We start from the raw sequence: 24,395 nt of genomic DNA, 5'->3' as shown, positions 1-24,395 counted from the left end.
GAAATTAGGGATTTGATCAATACACAACACACAGGACAGTGATTGATACATGACCCGTGTATTTGTGTGGTCCAGGACCGGCTCTGACCTGCCTCCATCTTTGATGACAGATGTCAGAGTGTTACATAAACGGGTGTGTGTGTGTGTGTGTGTGTGTGTGTGGATTACATAAAGCTCAGATTATAAATTCCTGTCCATACATGTCCCCATGTCCACAGACAGGTTACCACAGCTGCTAAATGTTATATCATGTATAATCTAAATATGATCAATATAACTGAATTTAAAGCACATCCTGAAGGCCAAGCACGCGCCCCCTGCTGGCTGCTTGTGCTATAAGCCACGACCCCTCCAACGATGCTAACTTTAGCTGATACACAAAACAAGGTGAGGACGTCCACAGCCACCAAGATGGCAGCTGGACACGGCGGACGTGTGGGCGGGGCCAGAGGGGCGGTTCAGATGGTTCTGAGTTTCATTAGGGCCGGGTTCATGTTGCTCTGTCTGCTCTGCAGGGATCATTGATGTAACACGTCTGTTCTGGATCAATAAGTTCTGATCAGTTTACATCTAAACAGAGCTGACACCTGTCAGTGTGGACAGGTCTGTGTGGACACCCGGACTCACCCGAAGTCGTCGTCCACGGACTTGAAGAAGAATTTCACGTTCGGTTTGTTCAGGACCTGTTTGAAGTCCGCCAGGGTGACGCGCTGCGCGGGCACATTGATCCTGATCAGGTAGGGGGTGTCCTGGTCCTCCAGGTGGTAGATGACACGGGTCCCCTCCGCCATGCTGTCCCCCGTGGAGCCCGGCACGGCCCGGAGCTCGGCACCGGGCCGGAGGATGCGCGATGGATGGAGAGAGAGAGAGACCAGCCCGTCTGAGTCTGCGTCCCCCCACCCAGCCCCTCTCTCCCCCCCCCTCTCTCTTCCGGTCCCGCTGGTCTGTCCCGTCCCAGTCAGTTGTGGTCCAGATGTGTCAGTCCAGCTGCAGATGTTCGGTCTCCTCCGGACGCCGTCGAACACACGAAACGAAACAACTTCCGGTTAAAAACTTCAAAATAAGAGCCGATACAGTGCAGGATTTAACTTCCGGTAATAACACGAGGCGGCAGCAGGTGACGTCAGAACCCGGGTCACAAAGGGACTGGTCCTCCTCATCCACGCGGCTGCTGATGTCTTCGATTTCATGTCTTTAAGTGTGAGGATGAGAAACTGGACTTCCGGTAGGCGGACTTTCCACTTCCGCCTTCAGCTGGAACCTGGTTATTTAAACACATGGATATTTCCCGCAGCTGGATCAGTGCTCAGGTTTAATACATGAACACAGTGAATACATGAAGAGAGGCGCCATATGCTTTTAATACTTGAGGAGCATTCTGAGGTCTGTGTCTGTGTTGATGTGCAGTGAATGTTTGTGCGTCATTTACACAAAGAGGGTTAGGAGCTGAGGTTTTTTGATCCATTTTAATTTGTCACATTCAGTATAAATCTGTATAAAGAGGCACCGTGGAACTACAGGACACTCAGAGCACACGTTAACCCTTACATTAACTGGTCCAGTGAAGCCCTGATCAGAGCACTTTGATGACTGGATCTTTATTGCTGCTGAGTTCAGGTGCAGGCAGAAACTTCAGCTGCCCTGAAGGCAGCGTTAAGGCCGCTCCGGTGGTCTGCTGGTTCTGGATCCGATGGAGGTAGAGTTCAGGACTGACATCTGAGACAGTGAACGCACCGCTGCTCCATAAGTGTCTCAGCCAATAGCAATGCAGCTCCGCTACAGTGAGCCAATCACAGCTGACGTCATCAAACATTAAATATTGACTTGGTTAAAGGCAGAAGGACGATCAGCGGTCACATGACACGGCACCATGTGACCGGGTTCCTAACGTCACAAACACTGGAGCCGCGTCAGGCCGGCTGTGTGTGTGTGTGTGTCACTCACAGCTGTGTGTGTGTGTCTGTCTGTGTGTGTGTGTCTGTGTGTGTGTCTGTGTGTGTGTGTCACTCACAGCTGTGTGTGTGTGTCTGTGTGTGTGTGTGTGTCACTCACAGCTGTCTGTGTGTGTGTGTGTCTGTGTGTGTGTGTGTCACTCACAGCTGTGTGTGTGTGTGTGAGTGTGTGTGTGTGTGTGTCACTCACAGCTGTCTGTGTGTGTGTGTCTGTGTGTGTGTCTGTGTGTGTGTCACTCACAGCTGTGTGTGTGTCTGTGTGTGTGTGTGTGTGTGTCACTCACAGCTGTGTGTGTGTCTGTGTGTGTGTCACTCACAGCTGTGTGTGTGTGTGTCTGTGTGTGTGTGAGTGTGTGTGTGTGTGTGTCACTCACAGCTGTCTGTGTGTGTGTGTCTGTGTGTGTGTCTGTGTGTGTGTCACTCACAGCTGTGTGTGTGTCTGTGTGTGTGTGTGTCACTCACAGCTGTGTGTGTGTGTCTGTGTGTGTGTCACTCACAGCTGTGTGTGTGTGTGTGTGTCTGTGAGTGTGTGAGCAGGTCAGAGGAGTGCTGATGACATCACAGTGATTCTTGAATTCTCTTTGTTCAGTCAGCTGCTGCTGTCATTGGAAGCAGCATCATACATCATCACTAGCATCAGCCAATCATGCTGAGACATTGACATCCAACAGGGCGATGGCGGCAGGTGTCCCAGCAGCAGCGGAGGACGCCGCCGTGGCAGCAGCGGGCTGCTGCGGCGGGGTGCAGACAGCATTCTGATTGGCTGAGCCAGACTGAAACAGGACCTGTTGTAACGTCCGTCGGAGGTTTGGGTGCAGGCGCCGCTGAGTCTGGAAGAAGATCTCCACGGCAACGCACTTCATCACCCCAGCAACCAGGTCCTCGTACAGCGGCACCGTGTACATCCTGGACGTCTGCAGAGAAAGGAAGCGTTAGCCGGAAACATGAGGGACAGGATGATGTCGCTTCGAGGGCGGCCGGTCTCACGTGTTTGTGCAGGAAGGCTCGGACTCGGGGCAGGTCCGGGTAGAACGTGTTCCTCACCACCATCTGCAGCCAGCGAATCTGGACCTCTGCGTTCAGACCGTCAAACAGGGACGAGTAACGCTCGGACAGACTCGCCATCACCTCTGACACACAGACGATCGCTGATCAATACACCGCAATCAATCCACAGGGTTTTAGTGGGGCCACGTACCGTGAGGCAGGGGCGACTGATCCAACATGCGGTCCAGAAACAGGACAATCTGAAAGGTGCTCCAGGCTGAGAGGTCAAAGGTTGAGAGGGTCTTTGGGTCGGGGGGGTCTGCATTCCTCCACAAGTCACACAGATCCTGGACCGGCTGGATCAGAGTGCCTCCTGCCGACAGGTCCGGCTCGAACGGCGGAGGCCCACAGCCGCTGAGCCAGCGCTCAAACTCAAGGCCTGAGGAACCAAGACAGGAAGTGATGTCACAAAGGGGGAGAGGTCACATACCAGACACACGGGTAAAAACACCTGGATCAGACCTTCTCTGTGTGTGACATCATCGTCCTTCAGCGCCGGAAAGGAACACAAGAAGAACTCAATGAGGTCCTGAGCCAGCACGCTTCGGAACTTAAACTGTGAGATATAGTCCTGGAAACAGACAGACAGAGGGACACAGAGACAGACAGACAGGGGGACAGAGAGACAGACAGAGGGACAGAGAGACAGACAGAGACAGACAGACAGAGGGACACAGAGACAGACAGACAGAGGGACACAGAGACAGACAGACACAGACAGACAGGGGGACAGAGAGACAGACAGAGGGTCAGAGAGACACAGAGGGACAGAGAGAGACAGAGACAGACAGACAGACAGAGGGACACAGAGACAGACAGAGGGACACAGAGACAGACAGACAGACAGACAGGGGGACAGAGAGACAGACAGACAGAGGGACAGAGAGAGACAGAGACAGACAGACAGAGGGACACAGAGACAGACAGACACAGACAGACAGGGGGACAGAGAGACAGACAGACAGACAGAGGGACAGAGAGAGACAGACAGACAGACAGACAGAGGGACACACAGACAGACAGGGGGACAGAGAGACAGACAGGGGGACAGAGGGACACAGAGACAGACAGACAGAGGGACACAGAGACAGACAGACACAGACAGACAGGGGGACAGAGAGACAGACAGACAGAGGGACAGAGGGACACAGAGACAGACAGATACAGACAGACAGGGGGGCAGAGAGACAGACAGAGGGACACAGAGACAGACAGACACAGACAGACAGGGGGACAGAGAGACAGACAGAGGGACAGAGAGACAGACAGACAGAGGGACACAGAGACAGACAGACAGGGGGACAGAGAGACAGAGGGACAGAGACAGACAGAGGGACAGAGAGACAGACAGACAGGGGGACAGAGAGACAGACAGAGGGACAGAGAGACAGACAGACAGAGGGACAGAGAAAGACAGAGGGACACAGAGACAGACAGACAGACAGAGGGACACAGAGACAGACAGACACAGACAGACAGGGGGACAGAGAGACAGACAGACAGAGGGACACAGAGACAGACAGACACAGACAGACAGGGGGACAGAGAGACAGACAGAGGGACAGAGAGACACAAACAGAAAGAGGGACAGAGAGACACAGACAGACAGAGGGACACAGAGACAGACAGACAGAGGGACAGAGAGACACAGAGACAGACAGACAGACAGACAGAGAGACACAGAGACAGACAGAGGGACACAGAGACACAGAGACAGACAGACAGAGGGACACAGAGACAGACAGACAGAGGGACACAGAGACAGACAGACACAGAGACAGACAGACAGGGGGACAGACAGACACAGAGAGACAGAGGGACAGAGATAGAGACATATGTGAATAAAAAATAAAACTCCTGCTCCTGTCTGAGATGGTGTGTTAGTGTGTGTCTGTGTGTTTGTGTGTGTCTCTGTGTGTGTGTGTGTGTGTCTGTGTGTGTGTGTTTGTGTCTGTCTTTGTGTGTTTGTGTGTGTCTGTGTGTGTGTGTCTGTGTGTGTCTTTGTGTGTCTGTGTTGTCTGTCTGTGTGTGTGTGTGTGTTTGTGTCTGTCTTTGTGTGTTTGTGTGTGTGTCTGTGTGTGTGTCTGTGTGTGTGTCTGTCTGTGTGTGTGTGTTTGTGTGTGTGTCTGTGTCTGTGTCTGTCTTTGTCTGTGTGTGTGTCTGTCTTTGTGTGTCTGTGTGTGTGTGTCTGTCTTTGTGTGTTTGTGTGTGTCTGTGTGTGTGTCTGTGTGTGTCTGTGTCTGTCTTTGTGTGTGTGTGTGTCTGTGTCTGTGTGTGTCTGTGTCTGTGTGTGTGTCTTTGTGTGTGTCTGTGTGTGTCTGTGTCTGTCTTTGTGTGTTTGTGTGTCTGTGTGTGTCTGTCTTTGTGTGTGTGTCTGTGTGTCTTTGTGTCTGTGTCTTTGTGTGTGTCTGTCTGTGTCTGTGTGTGTCTTTGTGTGTGTCTGTGTGTGTCTGTGTCTGTCTTTGTGTGTGTCTGTGTGTGTTTGTGTCTGTCTTTGTGTGTTTGTGTGTCTGTGTGTGTCTGTCTTTGTGTGTGTGTCTGTGTGTGTCTGTGTCTGTGTGTGTTTGTGTGTGTCTGTGTCTGTCTTTGTGTGTTTGTGTGTGTGTGTCTGTCTGTGTGTCTTTGTGTGTGTCTGTGTGTGTCTGTCTTTGTGTGTTTGTGTGTCTGTGTGTGTGTCTGTCTTTGTGTCTGTGTCTTTGTGTGTGTCTGTGTGTGCTGACCCTGAGGAAGCGGTCGAAGCGCCTGACGTCCCCACAGAGCTCAGACAGATACGCCACGAAGCAGAAACCTTTCTCATAAGTGAACAGGTTCATCAGAGTGCTCGGGTTCACACCTGCAGGAGGCAGCAGAGGTGACTGAGCTGTGACCTCTACCTGTGTGTGTCTGTGTGTGTGTCTGTGTGTGTGTGTGGTTACCTGGCTCAAACTTGACCTGCAGTTTGCTCACAGGATTGTTGTCTCCAAGGAGACGCAGCTGTCTGTGAAGGGCGTCCAATCGCACAACAGTTTCCAGACAGGTGAACGGCTCACCTGCAGGCGGGGGGAGGGCACAGTTAGCCCTATGTGTGAAGGAGCCGCCGGCCGCGGCGCTCAGGGGGTTCTGGACTCATACCGTAGGCCTCGGTGGTGATCCTCCGCTGAGCGTAGGTGGCCAGGCCTTCGCTCAGCCACATCTCCTCCCAGGTAGCGTTGGTGACAGCGTTACCGAACCAGCCGTGGGCGATCTCGTGGATGATGTCGATCAGCAGGAACTCGCTGCTCTCCAGGATGGAGGCGATGATGAAGGTGAGGCAGGGGTTCTCCATGGCAACAATAGGGAAGGAGGGGGGGAGGAAGACGATGTCACACCTGAGGAAGAGGTCGGTCAGCGCTGCCTTCTCCGTGCCATTTCAAATCAAGATTCGATATTTTAAGACTCACCTGCCCCACAGGTAAGGTCCGAACAGGTCCTCGGCGACGCCCAGCCAGCGCTCCACGCTGCCCCCTAGCTTCTTCACTGCACAGGACAACAGACATGGCTCTGCCCACACACGACTCCTGCAACCAGACGGGACAGAGAAAGGTCACGGACCAGCTCCAAGGTCCGTCTTCAAACAGGAAGTGATGCAGCATGCTGACCTCGGCCCGACGTCGACATGCTGCAGGTCTCCGGCTACCAGCGCCACCAGGTAGGAAGGGACAGGACACTCCATGGAGAACTGAAAGACCCGGTCTGGTTTGGAGTAGGAACTCCGAGACGCACTCATCAGAACAGTGACGCCATCCGGGACCTGATAAAGACCGTGAGGATGATGAAGATGAAGATGAGCACAGTCTAAGTGTTTGTTGGCGTCTCAGCAGTCAGGACTCACCCGGACAGTGGCGCTGTACGTGCTCTTCACAGCGGGCGTGTCGAAGCAGGGGAAGAAGGAGCGGTTACACACCGAGTGACCCTGAGTGAAGACCAGAGGACGGGACTGGCCGCAGGTCAGCTCAGAGTCCAGCCACCAGATCTGAGAGAGGGACAAACATCCGGTCACATGCAGGACCCAATACCCAGCGATCAGCAGCAGGGGGCGTCAGAGTTCAGCCTTTAACAGATGGTCTGGACCCCCCCACCCGCTCCGACCCCACCTGATCTCAGCATCACCAATCTCTAAACAGTCCAGCCTGAAACTAAGGCAGCACACAAGCAGGCAAACGGGCCGGAACCGAGCGGCCCGCTCACAGCATGAAGGTCAACAAACTCCTCTTCATCACTACAACACTTCAGCTTCACACTGTAACAAGCTGCGTTCTTACCGCCGGTCCATCTGTGGTGGTGTAGCGGACCGTGATGTGGATCAGCTCCCCGGGCGTCACTGCTGCTGTCGGCAGACTGATGTTGAGTGATGAGCCGTAGTCTGTGAACGGGTCGACCCGGTACGTGAGGGAGACGGGCTCCTCCTGCCCCCCACCTGGGACTTTACAGTCTATGGAGTGAATTAACAGGGACGGGTGTGAATCCAGGACTAGGGTGTAGACCCCTGACTGGATCGGGACCAGATCCAGAACCAGCCAGCCGCTCATCTCCTTCACCGCAAAGTTCAGCCGCAGGTCCAGGTGAAAGTGACGCAGCTGGAAGTACCTGAAGTTTGATGCTGAGGCCACATCCACCAGAGGGCAGCACGGGGACCCAGGACCTGGACCCACTGTGGGTCGGTTGGAGTCAGCAGGGCTCCCGGACACCGGGGGAGATTTCCGACAACAACAAAGGGATGTGGGAGTCTGGTGGAGCTCCGCCATGACTACCTACACCTGACCTAAACCTGGTTTAACGACACACACCAGAGCAGAACAAGACCAGGTCTACACTACATTCAGGACCAGTTCCAACCCAGAACAGACCCCATTCAAAAGCTACACAATTTAAACCGTAAATAAATAAAAGCCCCTCACTCAGTAACCCCGGTCCAGTTCTGTCCCATGGAAACCCAGTTTAACCGAACCGGAGCTACCTCTGACCCAGAGCCGGTCTGTGAGTTCACACAGTCTCACGTGGTTCTGGTTTGCTGTAAACCACCTTTAAACGGGTTCACCGACTAAACTGAGTTTAAACCTTTAAATACAAGCTGCTGTCACACCTGGACCCCCGCAGACCAGACCACATTCAGAACCTCATTAACCAAACAGCCAGTGTAGGTCAGCACCACGTCTGGACGCGGACACTGGGGACAGGGACATCTCCACTGGACCCAGGTCAGACCTGAAGTGTGCAGCTCTCACACAGACACACACGGACACACACAGCTCCCAGAGGACAGGCTAACGCCCTGCAGTCCTCTGCCTGAAGTCAGAACATCCAGTCCGGCTCCGCTCCAGGCCAGCGGCTGGAAATTAGCACCTTTAGCTTGAGGCGGCTTCACTGCAGGCACTTCAGGAGGAGTCCGGGTTAGAGGTCACAGCCAGGCTCACTGACCTGTTAGCACAGCCGGCTAATCAGCGCTCCGCCTAATTAGCATTAGCATCGCTGCTGCTCCGAGGACAGACACTTATGTAAAATCCATCAGGACCGGAGCTCAAGCAGCGAACACCGGCTCCTCCTGCCAGCTCACACCGGCCCCCTGCTCCGCGTCCCGGACACTGAAAGCGGGTCTTCTCGGTGTCCCGCTGTTGGCTGAAGTCCGATTGCACCGGAGGACGAGACCAGGACAGACACCTCCAGAGCCGGAGACGCGGAAGAGGACGCCGGGGGACGAGAGGACCGAGGAGGCTCCGCTCCGGACAAAACAGGAAGTAACAACCGCGGGAGCAAAAGTTTCTGCAGGCCGCGGGGGGCGCTGTGGAGCTGGGACACCGAGGGACAGGGACCATCGGTCATTCATCAGTTTAGTCACGTGTTCGTTCATTCATGTAGTAATTCATTACTTTTCCTTAAATAAATCACTTTTCATTACTTTTCCTTAAATAAATCATTCTTCATTACTTTTCCTTAAATAAATTATTATTCATTGACATCTCATTCAATAATTAAAGTTGCTGGATGAATCAGCTTCACAGTTTATTTATCTTTATTATTCGACTTGTTAAATGTTCCTTTATTTCCTACTGACAGGTTTCAGTTTGTTGGACCTCATGAGTGTTTTGGTGACAGCACAGTCACGTGATCCTGGCAGGGTGGATGTCACAGGTCAGACAGAATAAATGTGGTCATCTTCTCATGTTAAAATATTTATTGGCAGTTATGAAGTCATGCTATAAGGCTGTTAGAAAACACAGCAGACACACAAACACAGACGTTTCTACACAAAAGAACACATCTGTCCAACGGGCTTGTATTTTGGCCACTAAAGCTGTGACACTGATGTCTTCCTGTAGAGACACCAGGACACAGAGGACAGGAGGAGGACACTCTGTCGCTAAAGGAGCAGCTGACAGCAGACCTGTACATACTGTAACTGTAACACACTGAACCTCAGCTTCCTGTTTCTGTGGACTCTGCGCCCTCTGCAGGCTGACAGCAGCCACTACAAACACAGGCTGATGATCGATAATAACTCAATAACTGAATAAGCAGGTTTGATGTTATAAAATAACTGAGAGTCTGAGAGTGCAGAGACTGTGTTTGCCCTGTGGGGGCAGCAGAGTGAGAAAGGCAAAAAGTAATTCGTTATTAATGACCAATAAACAATAATCAACATCGTCAAAGCACAGAGCTACGTGGGAATAACAATAATATTTAAATGGACTGCACATGAATAAACCCCACCCACCTCTGAGTGTCCAGTCACATGGGGCCATGACATCACAGCATCAGGAAGTGGTCAGTAACTCAGACCTGCTTCACATCAGGTCATAAAAACACAAAATGTTGCTAAAAGGCAACAGAACCTCCGATGAACACTCTGACCTTCCTCCTCCTCCTCATCCTCGCACAGAGATCTTGTTCTCCACAGCAGCCAGCATTGAACACAGCCGTGAGTTCTCATTGGCCAGCAGCCTGGAAGGCTCATCAAACTCCACCACCTGAAACACAGGGCAGGCGCCCGTCAGCTGACGTGGCGGCTGAGACGTGAGGTGTGTCTGTGCTCAGTACCTGTCCCTGGTTGAGCACCATGATGCGGTCAGAGGCGAGGACAGTGTGCAGGCGGTGAGCGATGGTCAGGGTGGTGCAGTCCTGGAAGGAGCTTCTGATGGTCTCCTGGATCAGAGCATCCGTCTCAGCATCCATGGCTGCTGTGGCCTCGTCCAGGATCAGCACCTGGGAACACAGCTGGCCAATCAGAGGACAGAATGTGGGGAGGGGCTGTGACCTGTCTGTCTGTCTCTCACCTTGCACTGTCTCAGCAGTGTTCTGGCGACACACAGCAGCTGTCTCTCTCCCACTGAGAAGTTGTCTCCGTTCTCCATCACCTCTGAGTCCAACTTCAGGGACAGCTGGGACACCTGAGAGACAGACAAAAGGACAAAGACAGAGAGAGGTGGACACAGAGATAGACAGAAGAAAGGACAAACGGACAAAGAGGCAGACAGAAAGACAGACATATCAGTGATTGTGTTGCTGCAGGTCAGAGGTTGTAGAGTCGACCCTGGTCCACTCACACACTCCTTCATGTGACTCTTCTCCAGAGCGTCCCAGATCTGATCCTCACTGTACTGGTTGAAGGGGTCCAGATTAGACCTGGAGACACACAGTCACTAGTCTGACCTCAGGACTGATATAAGAGGACAGGAGGACAGACCACACAGGCGTCCTTACCTGACTGTACCACTGAACAGGACCGGGTCCTGAGGGATGATGGACAGTTTGCTGCGGAGGTCAGCCAATCCAATGCCACTGATGTCCACACCATCGATCAGGATGGAGCCACCACAGCACTCCACCAACCTGAACAAGGCCACGCCTAGAGAAGACTTCCCTGGACACAGACAAACAGGAAGTCAACGTTGCCCTCTACAGGCAGAGACAGGACCCACAGAATCCCCTACCTGATCCAGTCCTGCCTACAATGCCTATCTTCTCTTTGGGATGGATGGTGCAAGAGATTCTGTTCAGGACCAGAGGGAGGTTCTCCTGGTACCTCATCTCCATCTCCCTAAACACTAGCTCCCCCTGCTGGGGCCAGTCAGCCGGAGGTCCCCACCCTCTGATCCGAGCTGGGGCTTCCTGGGACAGGGACTGAGACATGGGCAACAACAGCTGATTTTTAATATCCTTCCTGGGTTTTGGACAAACACAATAAGACAACCAGTGGTGATGTGGTCCCAGTACCTGGATGTAGTGATGGATTCTCTCCACAGAGGTAAACCGAGCTTCAGTCTCAGAAGCCAAACGCACAGTGAACTGGAACAGACCTGTTAACTGAAAGACAGGCGTCTCATATTTTATTCTCTTGAACATGACACTTTTCAACAGAGGAGAAGGGATGATTAGGGACGCATGGACCACCTGTTCGGTTCTCGGGGTTTAGTTACCTGCACAGCGTAGGAGATGGCAAGGCCAGCATAAGCAGGAGGGATCTGCCCATGCATTAGGACCATCATCAGTGCAGTGATGCTGATCAGAGCCACACTGATAACATCCAGGCGCACCGCCAGCCAGCGCATCGCACAGCTGAACAAGTAGAATGAGGCCTGGTTCTGATCCAGCAGATCCTGGTACCTGACAAACAAGCGAACACTTAAAATGGTGCTCCTTCCTGGGTTATAATCTACGTTTCAGGGCAGTTTGTGTTTTGGTTCTGACCCTGACCTGTGGAGGAAGTCCTGGCCCCTGCCATAGGCCTGCACTGTGGCCAGGCCCTGGACGCTGGATGTGATGTAGGACATAAAGGGCGACATCGTCACATTGTCCAACCGCTTCAGCTCCCGGATGAAGACCCTTGAGATGCTGTGGAGTGCAACAAAAAGCACCACCAGAGGACCCACAGCCACAAGAAACCATGGGAAGACACAACTGATAACACCCAGGCAGAAGAAAACCAGGATCACATTCTGGATGAACATCTCGGCCTGGAAGGGCAGACGAGTGTCGACTGTAAAGGAACAAAGAGTGAGTCACGACTGGAACTGGACCAACCTTAGACTGGGATCTTGTATGTCCGTTACCTTCATCCATGTCCTTGGAGAAGCGGTTGAGGATCCGCCCTGTGGGTGTCATGTCGAAGAACTTCATGGGGCATCGGAGAATCTTGTGAAAGAGCTCATCGTGCAGTTTGGAAGAGGCTTGCAGAGTTCCCTGAAGAGACACATAAATTCACTACACAACATCAGATCTGCTGTCTGAGCTGATCTTTGCCATGGATCAGAACCAGCAGGTCAATCACTGATGTCGGGGACACGAACTCTAAAATGTTTAGAATCTCAGCACCAAAGATTTCATCTGTGGATGCCAAATTTGAATGATGAAGAAACCTGGACGATCAGCTGGGACAAACAGCAGCCTGCACAGGTTTTAGTCTCTGAAAGGCCTGAAACACTAGACTGAACCTGACTGAGTGACAGCACCTGACCAAGCTGTGGCTGTATTTGAAGTTCAGGCTCTGACCTTGACAAAGGCAACGCCTCTGAGAAGTTTGAAGAGCAGCATCACTCCCATGGAAGAGGCATAAATGGTGACATACTGTTGCATCATGGGATTGTCCTTCATGCTGATGCTCACCACTGAGCTGTTGCCCTGGGTTACTGTGGTGTTCTGGAAACACAGCAGAGAGTAAAGGTGAGGTCATGACAGGAGGGGTGATGATGTTCGGTGTGTTTCCGATCCTCACCCCACTGCCCTGGTTGATCCAGTAGCTGAGCCACCACTGGCAGAAGGCGGAGCTTCCCACATTGAGAACGAACAGAACCAGGATCAGCACGCAGGAGGCGGAGCCACCACATGCCACCATGTAGTGTCGAAATACAGTCCAGGCCACGCCCCCGTACTGCTGCTCCTCCCCTTCAAACACAAACGCAGCAGTGGAGTCAGCGTGCGGTTTGAATGAAGCGAGCACAGAGGAGTCATTTCATCCTACCGTTGTCTTTGACGATCGGAACGTTCTTCTTTACTGACCCTGGTTTACTGTCGACTGGTTTCCTCTGTGAGCCGCCATTCTTCTTACTGGGAGCCTGAGACAGAGGGCCACATGAGGGACAGACAGAGACTGACTGACAGAGACAGACAGACGGGTACCTCAACGCACGGCGTGTCTCCCAGCTGGAAGTGGTTGAACATGGCGGCGTAGTCTCCATTTAGTTTCATCAGGTTGTCATGGTTACCCTGCTCAGCTATGCTTCCCTCCCTCATCAGGATGACATCATCACAGTCCACCAGGTACTGCACACAACACATACAGGTTCATCTCCATGGTAACCATCTGCAGCTTCTTGTGCCCGTTGGGCCGTGTTTACCTGCAGATGGTGGGTGACAAAGATGATGGTCTTGTGGCGAAGCTGCTTCCTGATGGCGTTGTGGAAGATGTGGTTGGCCACTGTGGGCGTCGAGGGCACTTAGTGGATCATCGAGGATGTAAATGTCCCGGTCACTGTAGATGGCACGGGCTAGGCTGATTCGCTGGCGCTGTCCGCCGCTGAGGTTGGCACCGCGTTCTCCGATCTAAGAGGACATAAACATGGACATCAGTGACGCAGAGAAACTGCTACAGGGTGGAGTCAGGTGCCCTCTACAGGCTGAACCATTTAAACTGCTGCAATATGGCTCCACCCACGGTTCTCTGTGGAACTCAGTGTGATGATGTCTGTGACACCCACTATGTACATTGAAGGACACAGGAAGTGATGTCACCTCTGTTAAGTCAGCGTTGGGCAGCAGGGCAAGGTCTGGTCTGAGGCAGCAGGTGCCGAGGATGGACTGATACCTACAAAGACAAAGACTCCTGAGTGAGTGTGTGAGGACACACCAGGGGATCACTGTCCCTGTCTCTTACCTGTCCTCCTGGTACTCCTGTCCAAACAGGATGTTGTCTCTCAGTGTTGCATTTAGGATCCAGGCCTGCTGAGCCACATACGCCAGCTGCCCTCTGACAGCTACACTGCCCTCCAGAACGGTCATCTGTCAATACACCAATCAATTATCAATAGTGTTCACCTGCTGGTAGGAACAAGAGACGCCGTGATCATCACCTGCCCTAGGATGGCTGAGATCAGAGAGGTTTTTCCACTCCCGACGCTCCCACAGACACCCAGAAGCTTCCCCTGGACAGACAGGGAGTGAGATGGACAAGAAGGGAGGGAGATGTTCAGTCTGCAGTCAGAATCAGGGGTCCCAGTGTCTGGACCTGATTCATTGATCTACCTGTTGGACACTCAGGCTGATGGAGTGCAAGGTGCTCTGAAGGCGCTGAGGGACAGGGGGGGCTGAGATGAGAGGAGGACAGAGCTCCTCCTCCCCTTCGTCTTCCTCCTCTGGACTTGAGGCATCTTCTCCTAGTGGTCTCAGCAAAGAGCCCAGCACCTCCTCCTCCTCCTCATCCTCCTGGAGGACGGATGAGTCACTGCACCTAAAACACAAAGAAATCATACCTGCTTTGATCGTGACTCAATCGAATGAAACATTATCGTTAGATTAATCAATAACACTGATCAGTTCAACCTTATCCTCAGTTTACCTGTGTTTGTGTGTGCCGGCAGGTTGGACACGCGGACTGGGCTGAAGACTTTGTCCGCCTCCCTCCCACGCTAGACTGGCACTACACATCTCCACGGCAACCTGAGGGTCACCGGGCAACGCTCGGACGCTGTCCACCTCCGGCAGCAGGAAGAGACTCTGAGGACAGACAGGTCACGTCAGGTCACCCTGAGCACTTCCCCTCCCACCATACAAAAAACAACACAGCGTCTCACCCTGAATCTGTCCACGGCCACTGACGCCTCAGCCAGAGATTTGACAGAAAATGGTGTGACCTTCAGGGCAAAGGTCATGGCGTTAAACACCGTCACCACCGTGAAGGCCTGGACAGACGACAGGAAACAGACTTTAATGGGAATAGGACAGGGGAGCTAGCCTCAACGCTAGCAGGAAAAAGCATGAGCTGGCACAGGGTCGGCCAGGTGGCTGTAGCGATATGCTAACAGTAGACAGAGCAGTAAAAACCACAGGGCTCACAGGGGGCAGGCGGATGCTTTGTGTGGTACCTGAGCAGCTGTCAGGTCATATCCTAGCAACATGTGGGTGGAGAACGTGGCTACGCTGGCAATGACGACTACGATGGGAGCTACACCCACTGTGATGCTCTGGAAATAACCAGTGAGCTCCAGAATCCTGCGTTCCTCATCCCGGATCCCTGAAGGGAAAACACACACCACATCACTGGGCACCATGTTACCATGGCAACAGGGTTAGGGTTAGGGTACGCATGTGTCATGTGACCTACTGTAGATGTCCTGGGAGAAGGCTTTGACCCATGCATACATCTTGATAAACTTGATGTAGCTGAGGATCTCATTCATCTTCTGCACCCGCCTGTCAGTGACGGCTACGCCCTTCCTCCTGAAGTACGCCGTCAGTCTGGAGCTGAACATCTAATGGCAAGATCAATAACCCTGATCAATAACCCTGATCAATAACCCTGATCAATAGCACTGATTCAGGATGTGACAACAGGTAGAGAGCGCTACTGACCATAGTGGGGTAGAAGAGATGAAGACAGCTGAACCCAGCAGAGATGTTGGTCCAGTATAAACAGGTTGTAGGCAACACCAAGCACAGCCACCAGGGGGCCCCCTGCTACAGACTGCCCACTGCTGCAGCCTCAACATGCGCTGACCGTCACTGGAGCACATGTTCACCAGCTGACAGGCAGGAAAGAGTAAACAGGAAGTGACCTAAGCACCTTACAAACTGATACAACCAACCAACCACCAACCAACCAACCAACCACACCAACACCACACCAACCAACCAACCAACCACACCAACCAACCACACCAACCACACCAACCAACCAACCAACCAACCCCAACCAACCAACCACACCAACCAATCAACCAACCAACCAATCAACCAACCAACCACACCAACCACACCACAACCCAAACCAACCAACCAACCACCACACCAACAACCAACCAACCAACCAACCAATCAACCAACCAACCACCCAACCAACCAACCAACCACACCAACCAACCAACCAACCAACCAATCAACCAACCAACCAACCAACCAACCAACCAATCAACCAACCAACCAATCAACCAACCAACCAACCAACCACACCAACCAACCACACCAACCACACCAACCAACCAACCACACCAACCAACCACACCAACCAACCAAACCAACCAACCACACCAACCACACCAACCAACCAACCACACCAACCAACCACACCAACCAACCAACCAACCAACCAACCAACCAACCACACCAACCAACCAACCAACCAACCAACCACACCAACCAACCAACCAACCACACCTGTCCCATCGTCTGGTCCCTGACGCTGCGCAGCCGCAGGATTTTGCTGAAAGCCAGACTGAGCACAGCTCCTCTCAGCCTGGACCCAGTCCGGTAGTTCAGGGCCCAGGTCAGAGCCAGAGACCAGGACCGTACCAGCTCTGTGGTAAGCAGACCCAGAACCAGCACCAACCCATAGCCCAGGTCAGATTCCGCTTGCTGGGTGTACTCCAGCAGACGCTTGACCACAAAAGCCTGCAGACAGTCACACTGGTGAGACTGGTTGTTCTGGTTCAGCCGGTCTGACATGATGCATAATGGTCTGAGTGGTTCTGACTCACCGGTCCACTGAACCCAGCCAGCTGAGTGACTGTCAGACAGAGGATGGAGAGGAGGAGACGAGTCCGACAGAACAACCAAACCGCCGAGCACAGGGACGCCTCGCTGCCCTTTGACCGCCGCTCGTCCTCCCACAGCGTCCACAGCCTGAGACACACACACACACTCACATAAAGAGTCATTCTATACATTTGCAGTTTCTGTCATTAGCTCCGCCCACCTCTTGCTGTTGTCATGACAGCTCTCCTGCTGTGACACAGGCCAGATGTCGTCCAATAGGAGCTGACCTTTCCTGTAGGCATGTGCAGCCAGAGGAGTCAGCCAATGAAACGTCATGAAGGAGAAAAGGCCTGCACTGTCCACGGGATGGTCACACCTGAGGACACACACACACACCTGAGTGAGGGCGCTCACAAAGGTGTACAGACAGGTGAGTGTGAGTCACCTGTTCTTCCTGCCTCCATTGGTGCAGGCTGTGTCTTCAGGTCCAGGCTCATCCTGCTCTTTACCATGGCGACAGGCTGGTCGGTCCTCACACACCTACAAACACACACACTGACTCATCAATGACCACATGAATATGACCTGCAGGTGGCCATGGTAACTGCAGCTACAGCTAGAAACAGGTCAGTCTGTATGTGGGTCACTTCTTACAGTGTGTGCTCCTGTCATTTCCAGCTGCTGAACACCGACACCCTGACAAAGGATGGTCTCATCTTATGAGGACAGTGTGTGTGTGTGAGTGAGAAGCATCACCCTCTGAGTGTGTGTGTGAGTGTGTGTGTGTGAGTGTGTGTGTGAGTGTGTGTGTGAGTGTGTGTGAGTGTGTGTCTACTCACTCAGCAGCAGATGAGCAGCTCCTGGTCACGTGCACAGCTCACGTGTTCGCTGCCTGAAGCTCACATGCGTCTCTTTCATTCAGGCTGTCTCAGCCAATCAGAGGCCCTACAGCCCCCCAGCCTCAGCCTATCAGACAGCTGAACTCTGCGGAGCTTCATTAAGGGGGCGGGGCTTAATTATGTAAACAGCTGAAGTGACTGCACAGCCTTTTATTTTGAAAATGCCTGGTTTTCTGTCTGCTTTTATTCTGAAATCATTAGTCACTGATTCATTTTACATGATCGATTCAAACGCTGCTCAGAGCCTCTGTCCTCTGATTATTAAATCATCACCATGACAACCACAAGCCTCAGCAGCATCACTAACATGTGCTAACCGGTGCTCTTCTCACCTGGTCCTGGTTGACCTCTGACCCTGGCAGAGACGTGCTCTGTCCAAAGTCATGCTGTCTCATCTTCTATCAGACCACATGGAGCTGTGACGTCTGACCCTGGGACGCCAAAGTACAGGGATCACACAAAGTCCTGCAACACCTGGGACACACAGGAGGACACACACGGCTGAGACATCCTGCAGTCAACACTTTATTACAGTAAAGACACCTGCCGTCAGTCCCAGAGGACCATCAGTCCACAGGGACAGCGGCACTGCACCTGTGCTCCTGCAGGAGCCCTTTCACAATAAAAGAAGCTTCCAGAATGAGAGAAGCTCCTTCAGAATAAGAGCCGGTGATGCTGCGGTTATCAAACAAACTGTCCTCGCGCCCAAACACAGAGCAGACGCGCCGCTGCTTCCTGTCCCCTCTGCCCCACGTGTCCTACCTGTCTCGGTCTGTCTGTATCCGCGGCGCGAGCACAGCCTCGGTCCCGCCTGTCCTCCTTCAGGTCCGCCGCTCTCCGTAAACACTGGAGCTGAGGCTCGGCAGCAGCAACAACAGCAGCGCGGGGCATCATGGGAACTGGAGTTCTAATGTGACGTAGGCACGTCGGAAGCACAGTTTTTGTTTTGTACGTGTTTTAAAATCAGATATTGTAATAATATAAAATATAATGTAAACACACGCACACAGGGATCATTGATCAGTTCACAGCTTCATAAATAAAACTTCAGCTGCTTCATCTCTGTTCAGTGACGGGGCTCGGTCCGGTTCACAGTCTTGATGATGATCTGATTTAGACTTGCTGCTGGGTCCATCCCTAATTTATAATAATCTGTTTAATGTTGGGTCACTCTCCGTGTTCAGGGCAGCTCATCACTTCATCCCTGAAGGAGACTGTTAACCCCCTGGCTCTTTACCTTTGGTCTAATGGTTAAATAAATAAATAAAGCACTGAAACAGCCTGCACGCCAGGGGGCGCTGCTGCTTTTACTTTGAAGGCAGAATATTGATTATATTAATAACAGACGAAGTAGCCGCACAAACAACGTAAATGATTAACTTCAACTTTACCACATACCGCCGGTGGCCGCGCTGCAGCCAGACCAGCAGCGACAAAGACCGGAAGAGACCGTTTCCACCCGGAAGTGACTGCCGTGTTTTTGTGCGACTGAACGGCGGTAAGCTCCGTGTCGGTTATTCTTCCCCGCAGTCGCCTGCTTAGTGAGGCCTCATCCTCCGGGTCCCCTGAGCTCCGGGTCGGACCCACCGCTTCGGCCTTCCTCCGCCGTCCTGTTGGCTCCTTCGGGCCCCGGGACTGCGACTCCTGCGTCATGGCGGCCGGAGGCGGCGCGGCTCCTCCGCATGTCGGTGATGTTGAAGAAGACGCGTCACAGCTGTTGTTTCCTAAAGGTCTGTAGCTGCTGTCTGTTAGCCCTCATATGGAACAGGTATTCTTAGCCCTGAACCGGGTTCTGGTCCCGGGGATGAGGCTTCTCACTGTATATCACCTGTATTAAACTCTGTCCCCCTGGGACCATGAAGGATGTGAAGCGTCATTATTATATATTATAAGGTCATTATGAGTCCGCTCATTAGTGGGACACACGAGGTTCTGGTCCTCACGGTGACGCCCTGGTCCCACAGAGTTCGAGAACGCAGAGACGCTGCTGAACTCCGAGGTCCACATGCTGCTGGAGCACCGGAAGCAGCAGAACGAGAGCGCCGAGGACGAGCAGGAGCTTTCCGAGGTCTTCATGAAGACCCTGAACTACACAGCCCGCTTCAGCCGCTTCAAGAACCGAGAGACCATCACTGCAGTGCGCAGGTAGGACTGTCCGGAGGTCAGACACACACAGAGAGACACACACACACAGAGACACACACACAGAGAGACACACACACACAGAGAGACACACACAGAGATCAGACACACACAGAGAGACACACACACACACACACAGAGAGACACACACACACACAGAGAGACACACACACACAGAGAGACACACACACACAGAGAGACACACACAGAGATCAGAGAGACACACACACAGAGAGACACACACACAGAGAGACACACACAGACACAGAGAGACACACACACACACAGAGAGACACACACACAGAGACACAGAGAGACACACAGACACACACAGAGACACACACACAGAGACACACACAGAGATCAGACACACACACAGAGACACACACTGATCAGACACACAAAGCTGATCACAGACACAGACAGACACACACAGCTGATTGTGTCTGATCAGCTGTGTGTGTGTGTGTGATCAGCTGTGTGTGTCTGATCAGCTGTGTGTGTGTGTGTGATCAGCTGTGTGTGTGTGTGTGTCTGATCAGCTTTGTGTGTCTGATCTCTGTGTGTGTGTGTGTCTGATCAGCTGTGTGTGTGTGTGTGTCTGATCAGCTGTGTGTGTGTGTGTGTCTCCAGTCTCCTCCTGCAGAAGAAGCTTCATAAGTTTGAGTTGGCGAGTCTGGCTAACCTGTGTCCTGAGGCAGCGGAGGAGGCCAAAGCTCTCATCCCGAGGTCAGTCTGAGCACAACACACCCTTCAAAATAAAAGCCTGAGCACAACACACCCTTCAAAATAAAAGCCTGAGCGCCTGTTTCACCTCCTGCTGCTCTCCTCTCAGTTTGGAGGGTCGCTTTGAGGACGAGGAGCTGCAGCAGATTCTGGACGACATTCAGACTAAAAGAAGTTTCCAGTACTGAGACCAGACCCAGCGCCCCCCGCAGGACTGATTGTGAACGCCTGCAGGTTTTCAGTGATAAAGACCTGATCGTCTGTTCTGCTTCGTTTTGTTTTAGCTCAGTGTTTTCCAGCATGGTTCCACTTTATTTATCCTTTTGTTTACACATGTGAAGCTTCTTAAATAAATGAATAAACAACCCAAACGTGTCGGATCGTGCAGACAGAGCCACACACGGCGTGTGGGGCCTCAGGTGTTGAGGCAGTAAGCGGCAGCATCAGCGTCCTCCTGCAGAGCTTCAGGCAGAACTCCGGCCGGCGTGCCCACCATCCTCACCGAGTTCCTGCTGAACAGGCTGCGTTCAAAGTCCATCAGCTGCCTCCAGAACCCGGCGTTCAACCGCACGAATGGCCGCCGCTCCAGGACGTGTTCATGAGCCTGGCGGAGGCTGAGACCTTCAGACCTGCACACAAAGACCAGACCCTGGTCACACAAGGAACCACTACACACAGACGGGGCTGAGCACACACAGACCTCATCAGGTAGGCAATGATCAGAGCAGGCGAGCGGCTGCGACCCGCCGTGCAGTGGACCAGCGTCGTCCCTGTTTGGTTCCGATTGATCCTCTCAGCCACTGGATCAAAATACTGCCTGAGCGGGGCGTGAGGTTGGTCCTGAACTGGGACGTGGAAGACCTGCAGATCGTCCCGGTGTGGGTAGGACACGTTCTCCAGCCCGCTGGCGTTGACTATGAGAGTGACGTTCCTGCTGTTCAACACACTGAGGTTCAGGGCCGAGTCCAGGTCACAGAGGAAGAGACCAGGGGACACCTGGGAGACCCGCATGGCCAGAGGAGGAGGTCCACCTTCATCACAAAGGGTGACAATAAGCCATCATTACCTCATGAATGAAACCTCAGATCCTGCAGGCCGATCAATAACTGATAACTGAATAGTGATCAATAACTGATGGTTGAATAGTGATCAATAACTGATAACTGAATAGTGATCAATAACTGATGGTTGAATAGTGATCAATAACTGATAACTGAATAGTGATCAATAACTGATGGTTGAATAGTGATCAATAACTGATGGTTGAATAGTGATCAATAACTGATGGTTGAATAGTGATCAATAACTGATGGTTGAATAGTGATCAATAACTGATAACTGAATAGTGATCAATAACTGATGGTTGAATAGTGATCAATAACTGATAACTGAATAGTGATCAATAACTGATGGTTGAATAGTGATCAATAACTGATGGTTGAATAGTGATCAATAACTGAATAGTGATCAATAACTGATGGTTGAATAGTGATCAATAACTGAATAGTGATCAATAACTGATGGTTGAATAGTGATCAATAACTGAATAGTGATCAATAACTGATGGTGGGCCCTGGGCTGAGGCAGGCCCGGACATGTCTGTGTGGACACACCCGGTCACGTGGCGGTGACTCATCAGCGCTTTAAACACATTCCGGTTTCGGTTCTGCTCTCAGACCCTGACCGTCTGCGGGTGAACCCGCTCCGATCCGCGCGCACACCCACAGGTAACACTGCGCGTTCACAGGACCTACCGGGCACCGGCAGAGCCGGAGGGTTCGGCTTTAGGCTCGAGTTCTCCGTGTCTCGGTTTATGTGACTGGAGTCGGAAGGACCGGATTCAAAGGACCAGCTGCTGCGATGACGTAAACACCTCGAACACAGTTCGAACAACCCGGTAAAACCCAAACCGTGTTCTAATGCGGCTTTTCTCACCGGTTTGATCCGGATTCAGCTGAAGCGTTTTACGCCAGTGGGCCCACCGGATATCCGGCCACAAATTTCACAATAAAAGCACTGCAACAACAACAACAACCGCGCTTCAGTCCCAGAGCCTCGCTGGTCGCCTGGTCAGTATGGATCAGTATCCAGTCCCTGCTGGGACCCTCGGGGATGTTATTGAGACTATTTATTAACTCATTCTGTCCCCTTTTACATGTAGACCACAGGACCATGCAGAGCCACAAGCTGAACTCCACAGAGACCCGTTCAAACCAGAAACCTGTTCTGCCTCAGGTGAGATACCACCCATCCATTCAGACCCCTGGAACCGGAGCTGTCCCTAAAACCACCAACAAAACCAGAAGGACCACACCCGCACATCGTCCTCATGCTGGGGCCGACAGGAGGGCGGTCCAGGAGACCAAGGAGGGCGACTCTGCTGGGAGACCACACGGCCACATGACCCAGAAAGGCATCAAAGAATCAGCTGCTGCAGGTCCAGTCTCAACAGATGCTCCCAGACCGGAGGCGGTCCCCCTGGGTGTGGAAGTGCAGCTGGACCAGCGTGTGGTGGAGAAAGTGGAGGTCCTGACCCGCGGACAACGAACCAACCAAAGCTGGTTTGCCTGGAGGACAAACCGCATCACAGCCTCCATGGCTCACTGCATCGCTCGCTGCCGCTTTGTTAACGGCCAGAGCCAAACCCCACCCGCCTCCTACCTGGCCGCCATCACAGGTAAGCCACGCCTCCCTCAGCACCACCCTGCACTTGCTGTTTTACTGATGAACCTTTTCTGCAGGAGGGGCATCCAGAGTCCAGACCAGAGCAATGAGCTGGGGGGTGGAGATGGAGGCCACGGCTGTTCGCAGGTACCAGGTGTGTTTCAGCAGGACCAGGAGGACAGAAGCTTTGTGGACACACACTGACCGATACACGACACAAAGACACAAATAACAAATTGAATTCCTGATGTCACTGCAGAAACTGAAGTCTGCGACGTTGGGTCGGCCAGTCTTGGTTCAGGAGTGCGGCCTGTTCATCGACTCCCAGCGGCCATGGTTAGCAGCGAGTCCCGATGGCATCGTGAAGGACAAGCAGACCGGCCGATGGCTGCTTTGCCTGGAGGTGAAGTGTCCTTACAAACACAGACAGAACCGTGTGGAGGACGCCTGCAGGGAGGACCCCGCCTTCTGTCTGCAGATACAAGAGCAGGACAGCCAGGAGCCCGGAGAGGTAAAACACAAACCACGTGTCTCTGTCCGTCTCCTCTGCCTGTCTTTGAACTCATTGTCCTCCTGTCCAGCCTCCAGTCTACCGCCTGAAGACGTCCCACAGCTACTTCACGCAGATCCAGTGCCAGCTGGCAGTGACGGGCCTGAAGCAGGCTGACCTCGTCGTCTTCACCTTGAAGGAAACCGCCGTGGTCCCCGTGACCTTTGACCCCAAGCTGTGGGAGGAGACCGTGTCCAAACTAGAGGTGTTTTACAAGGACGCTGTCCTGCCGTTCATCAGGCAGAGGACGCCGCAAGATGCAGCAGCAGCAGCAGCATGGGCACCGGAGGAGTAGCCAGCCACTCAAGGCTGGACCGGCGTTCAGAATCAGAGCCGACACAGAAGAAGCAGCACCTGGCGACTCACACAGCTGAGAGCATCATGACGACAACACCGGCTCCACACAACCAAACATGTAACGCTTCCTCCTTCTGAACCTAGTCTGAATAAAGAATCGTGGTTCTATACAAATACATTGAAGTGTCTTTACTTTAAAGATCTGCTCGGCTTTCCCTCAAAGAACCAGCAGAGCCTGAGACCCCCTTTGTCCCACACTGGACATGTGTTACACAGTAACACAAGACTTTTTTCAAGCAAAGAGCAGAATGTGTCAGGGCGGACAGGTGTCCCAGCGGACAGGTGTCCCAGCGGACAGGTGTCCCAGTGGTTGCTGTAACTGAAAAACTTCATTTTAATGTTTTAACTTTTTCTTATCAT

The 24,395-nt window shown here is 52.6% G+C and overlaps 6 protein-coding genes and 1 long non-coding RNA gene across 7 annotated transcripts in view; 3 read left to right on the top strand and 4 right to left on the bottom strand.

The window, feature by feature from the left end:
• Positions 1-876, bottom strand: part of LOC114445302 (segment polarity protein dishevelled homolog DVL-3-like) — an 8,361-nt gene extending 7,485 nt beyond the window's left edge. Inside the window, exon 1 of the mRNA XM_028420271.1 lies at positions 628-876. Coding sequence (XP_028276072.1) covers positions 628-791 — 164 coding nt within the window. The 5' untranslated portion in view covers positions 792-876. The remainder of the gene's footprint in view (positions 1-627) is intronic.
• A 179-nt stretch (positions 877-1,055) lies between these two features.
• Positions 1,056-24,149, top strand: LOC114445305 (uncharacterized). Its single transcript, XR_003671620.1, has 3 exons — positions 1,056-1,075; positions 10,092-10,095; positions 24,012-24,149. It is a non-coding gene; the product is annotated as an uncharacterized LOC114445305 (long non-coding RNA).
• Positions 2,391-8,758, bottom strand: rnpepl1 (arginyl aminopeptidase like 1). The gene is made up of 11 exons (XM_028420245.1): positions 7,280-8,758; positions 6,850-6,990; positions 6,617-6,768; positions 6,419-6,535; positions 6,111-6,346; positions 5,915-6,028; positions 5,720-5,832; positions 3,462-3,570; positions 3,151-3,378; positions 2,940-3,082; positions 2,391-2,866 (listed from the first exon to the last, which is right to left on the bottom strand). Exons 1-11 carry the CDS (start codon positions 7,760-7,762, stop codon positions 2,597-2,599), a joined length of 2,106 nt encoding a protein of 701 aa, XP_028276046.1. The 5' UTR covers positions 7,763-8,758; the 3' UTR covers positions 2,391-2,596.
• LOC114445273 (multidrug resistance-associated protein 5) lies at positions 9,200-18,501 on the bottom strand. The gene is given in 35 exon segments (XM_075353425.1): positions 9,200-9,982; positions 10,053-10,217; positions 10,289-10,402; positions 10,559-10,637; positions 10,716-10,875; positions 10,946-11,135; positions 11,229-11,318; positions 11,432-11,618; positions 11,709-11,991; positions 12,065-12,194; positions 12,504-12,650; positions 12,727-12,896; positions 12,973-13,066; positions 13,131-13,274; positions 13,349-13,429; positions 13,431-13,553; positions 13,743-13,815; positions 13,885-14,009; positions 14,081-14,152; positions 14,253-14,457; positions 14,566-14,723; positions 14,801-14,908; positions 15,092-15,240; positions 15,331-15,478; positions 15,579-15,598; positions 15,601-15,633; positions 15,636-15,686; positions 15,689-15,712; positions 15,715-15,748; positions 16,380-16,613; positions 16,700-16,844; positions 16,918-17,073; positions 17,143-17,237; positions 17,929-18,070; positions 18,359-18,501. Coding segments are annotated over 34 exon segments (4,152 nt in total). The 5' UTR covers positions 17,992-18,070; positions 18,359-18,501; the 3' UTR covers positions 9,200-9,880.
• On the top strand, positions 19,167-20,835 carry LOC114445295 (DNA-directed RNA polymerase II subunit RPB4). The gene is made up of 4 exons (XM_028420265.1): positions 19,167-19,326; positions 19,561-19,741; positions 20,372-20,467; positions 20,574-20,835. Exons 1-4 carry the CDS (start codon positions 19,248-19,250, stop codon positions 20,650-20,652), a joined length of 435 nt encoding a protein of 144 aa, XP_028276066.1. The 5' UTR covers positions 19,167-19,247; the 3' UTR covers positions 20,653-20,835.
• On the bottom strand, positions 20,845-22,345 carry LOC114445293 (dual specificity protein phosphatase 14). The gene is made up of 3 exons (XM_028420264.1): positions 22,219-22,345; positions 21,165-21,495; positions 20,845-21,093 (listed from the first exon to the last, which is right to left on the bottom strand). Exons 2-3 carry the CDS (start codon positions 21,473-21,475, stop codon positions 20,880-20,882), a joined length of 525 nt encoding a protein of 174 aa, XP_028276065.1. The 5' UTR covers positions 21,476-21,495; positions 22,219-22,345; the 3' UTR covers positions 20,845-20,879.
• LOC114445284 (uncharacterized) lies at positions 22,128-24,149 on the top strand. The gene is made up of 5 exons (XM_028420255.1): positions 22,128-22,533; positions 22,626-23,141; positions 23,206-23,282; positions 23,388-23,639; positions 23,710-24,149. Exons 2-5 carry the CDS (start codon positions 22,637-22,639, stop codon positions 23,971-23,973), a joined length of 1,098 nt encoding a protein of 365 aa, XP_028276056.1. The 5' UTR covers positions 22,128-22,533; positions 22,626-22,636; the 3' UTR covers positions 23,974-24,149.
• Positions 24,150-24,395: the final 246 nt, after the last annotated feature.

The sequence above is a fragment of the Parambassis ranga genome, chromosome 13 (genome assembly GCF_900634625.1).
Source record: "Parambassis ranga chromosome 13, fParRan2.1, whole genome shotgun sequence".
In the NCBI taxonomy this organism is placed as follows: Eukaryota; Metazoa; Chordata; class Actinopteri; family Ambassidae; genus Parambassis; species Parambassis ranga.
This window is presented reverse-complemented; position numbering and strand designations above follow the sequence as displayed.

Coding starts and splice junctions, on each gene's coding strand:
- rnpepl1 (XM_028420245.1), bottom strand. CDS start 7,762: ATGGCGGAGCTCCACCAGACTCCCACATCCCTTTGTTGTTGTCGGAAA. Junction 6,769..6,849: donor CGTACAGCGCCACTGTCCGG/GTGAGTCCTGAC, acceptor GGTCTTTATCAG/GTCCCGGATGGCGTCACTGT. Junction 5,833..5,914: donor GCAGGTCAAGTTTGAGCCAG/GTAACCACACAC, acceptor TGCCTCCTGCAG/GTGTGAACCCGAGCACTCTG.
- LOC114445295 (XM_028420265.1), top strand. CDS start 19,248: ATGGCGGCCGGAGGCGGCGCGGCTCCTCCGCATGTCGGTGATGTTGAA. Junction 19,327..19,560: donor ACAGCTGTTGTTTCCTAAAG/GTCTGTAGCTGC, acceptor CTGGTCCCACAG/AGTTCGAGAACGCAGAGACG. Junction 19,742..20,371: donor ACCATCACTGCAGTGCGCAG/GTAGGACTGTCC, acceptor GTGTGTCTCCAG/TCTCCTCCTGCAGAAGAAGC.
- LOC114445293 (XM_028420264.1), bottom strand. CDS start 21,475: ATGCGGGTCTCCCAGGTGTCCCCTGGTCTCTTCCTCTGTGACCTGGAC. Junction 21,094..21,164: donor ATCATTGCCTACCTGATGAG/GTCTGTGTGTGC, acceptor CTTTGTGTGCAG/GTCTGAAGGTCTCAGCCTCC.
- LOC114445284 (XM_028420255.1), top strand. CDS start 22,637: ATGCAGAGCCACAAGCTGAACTCCACAGAGACCCGTTCAAACCAGAAA. Junction 23,283..23,387: donor CGGCTGTTCGCAGGTACCAG/GTGTGTTTCAGC, acceptor ATGTCACTGCAG/AAACTGAAGTCTGCGACGTT. Junction 23,640..23,709: donor ACAGCCAGGAGCCCGGAGAG/GTAAAACACAAA, acceptor CCTCCTGTCCAG/CCTCCAGTCTACCGCCTGAA.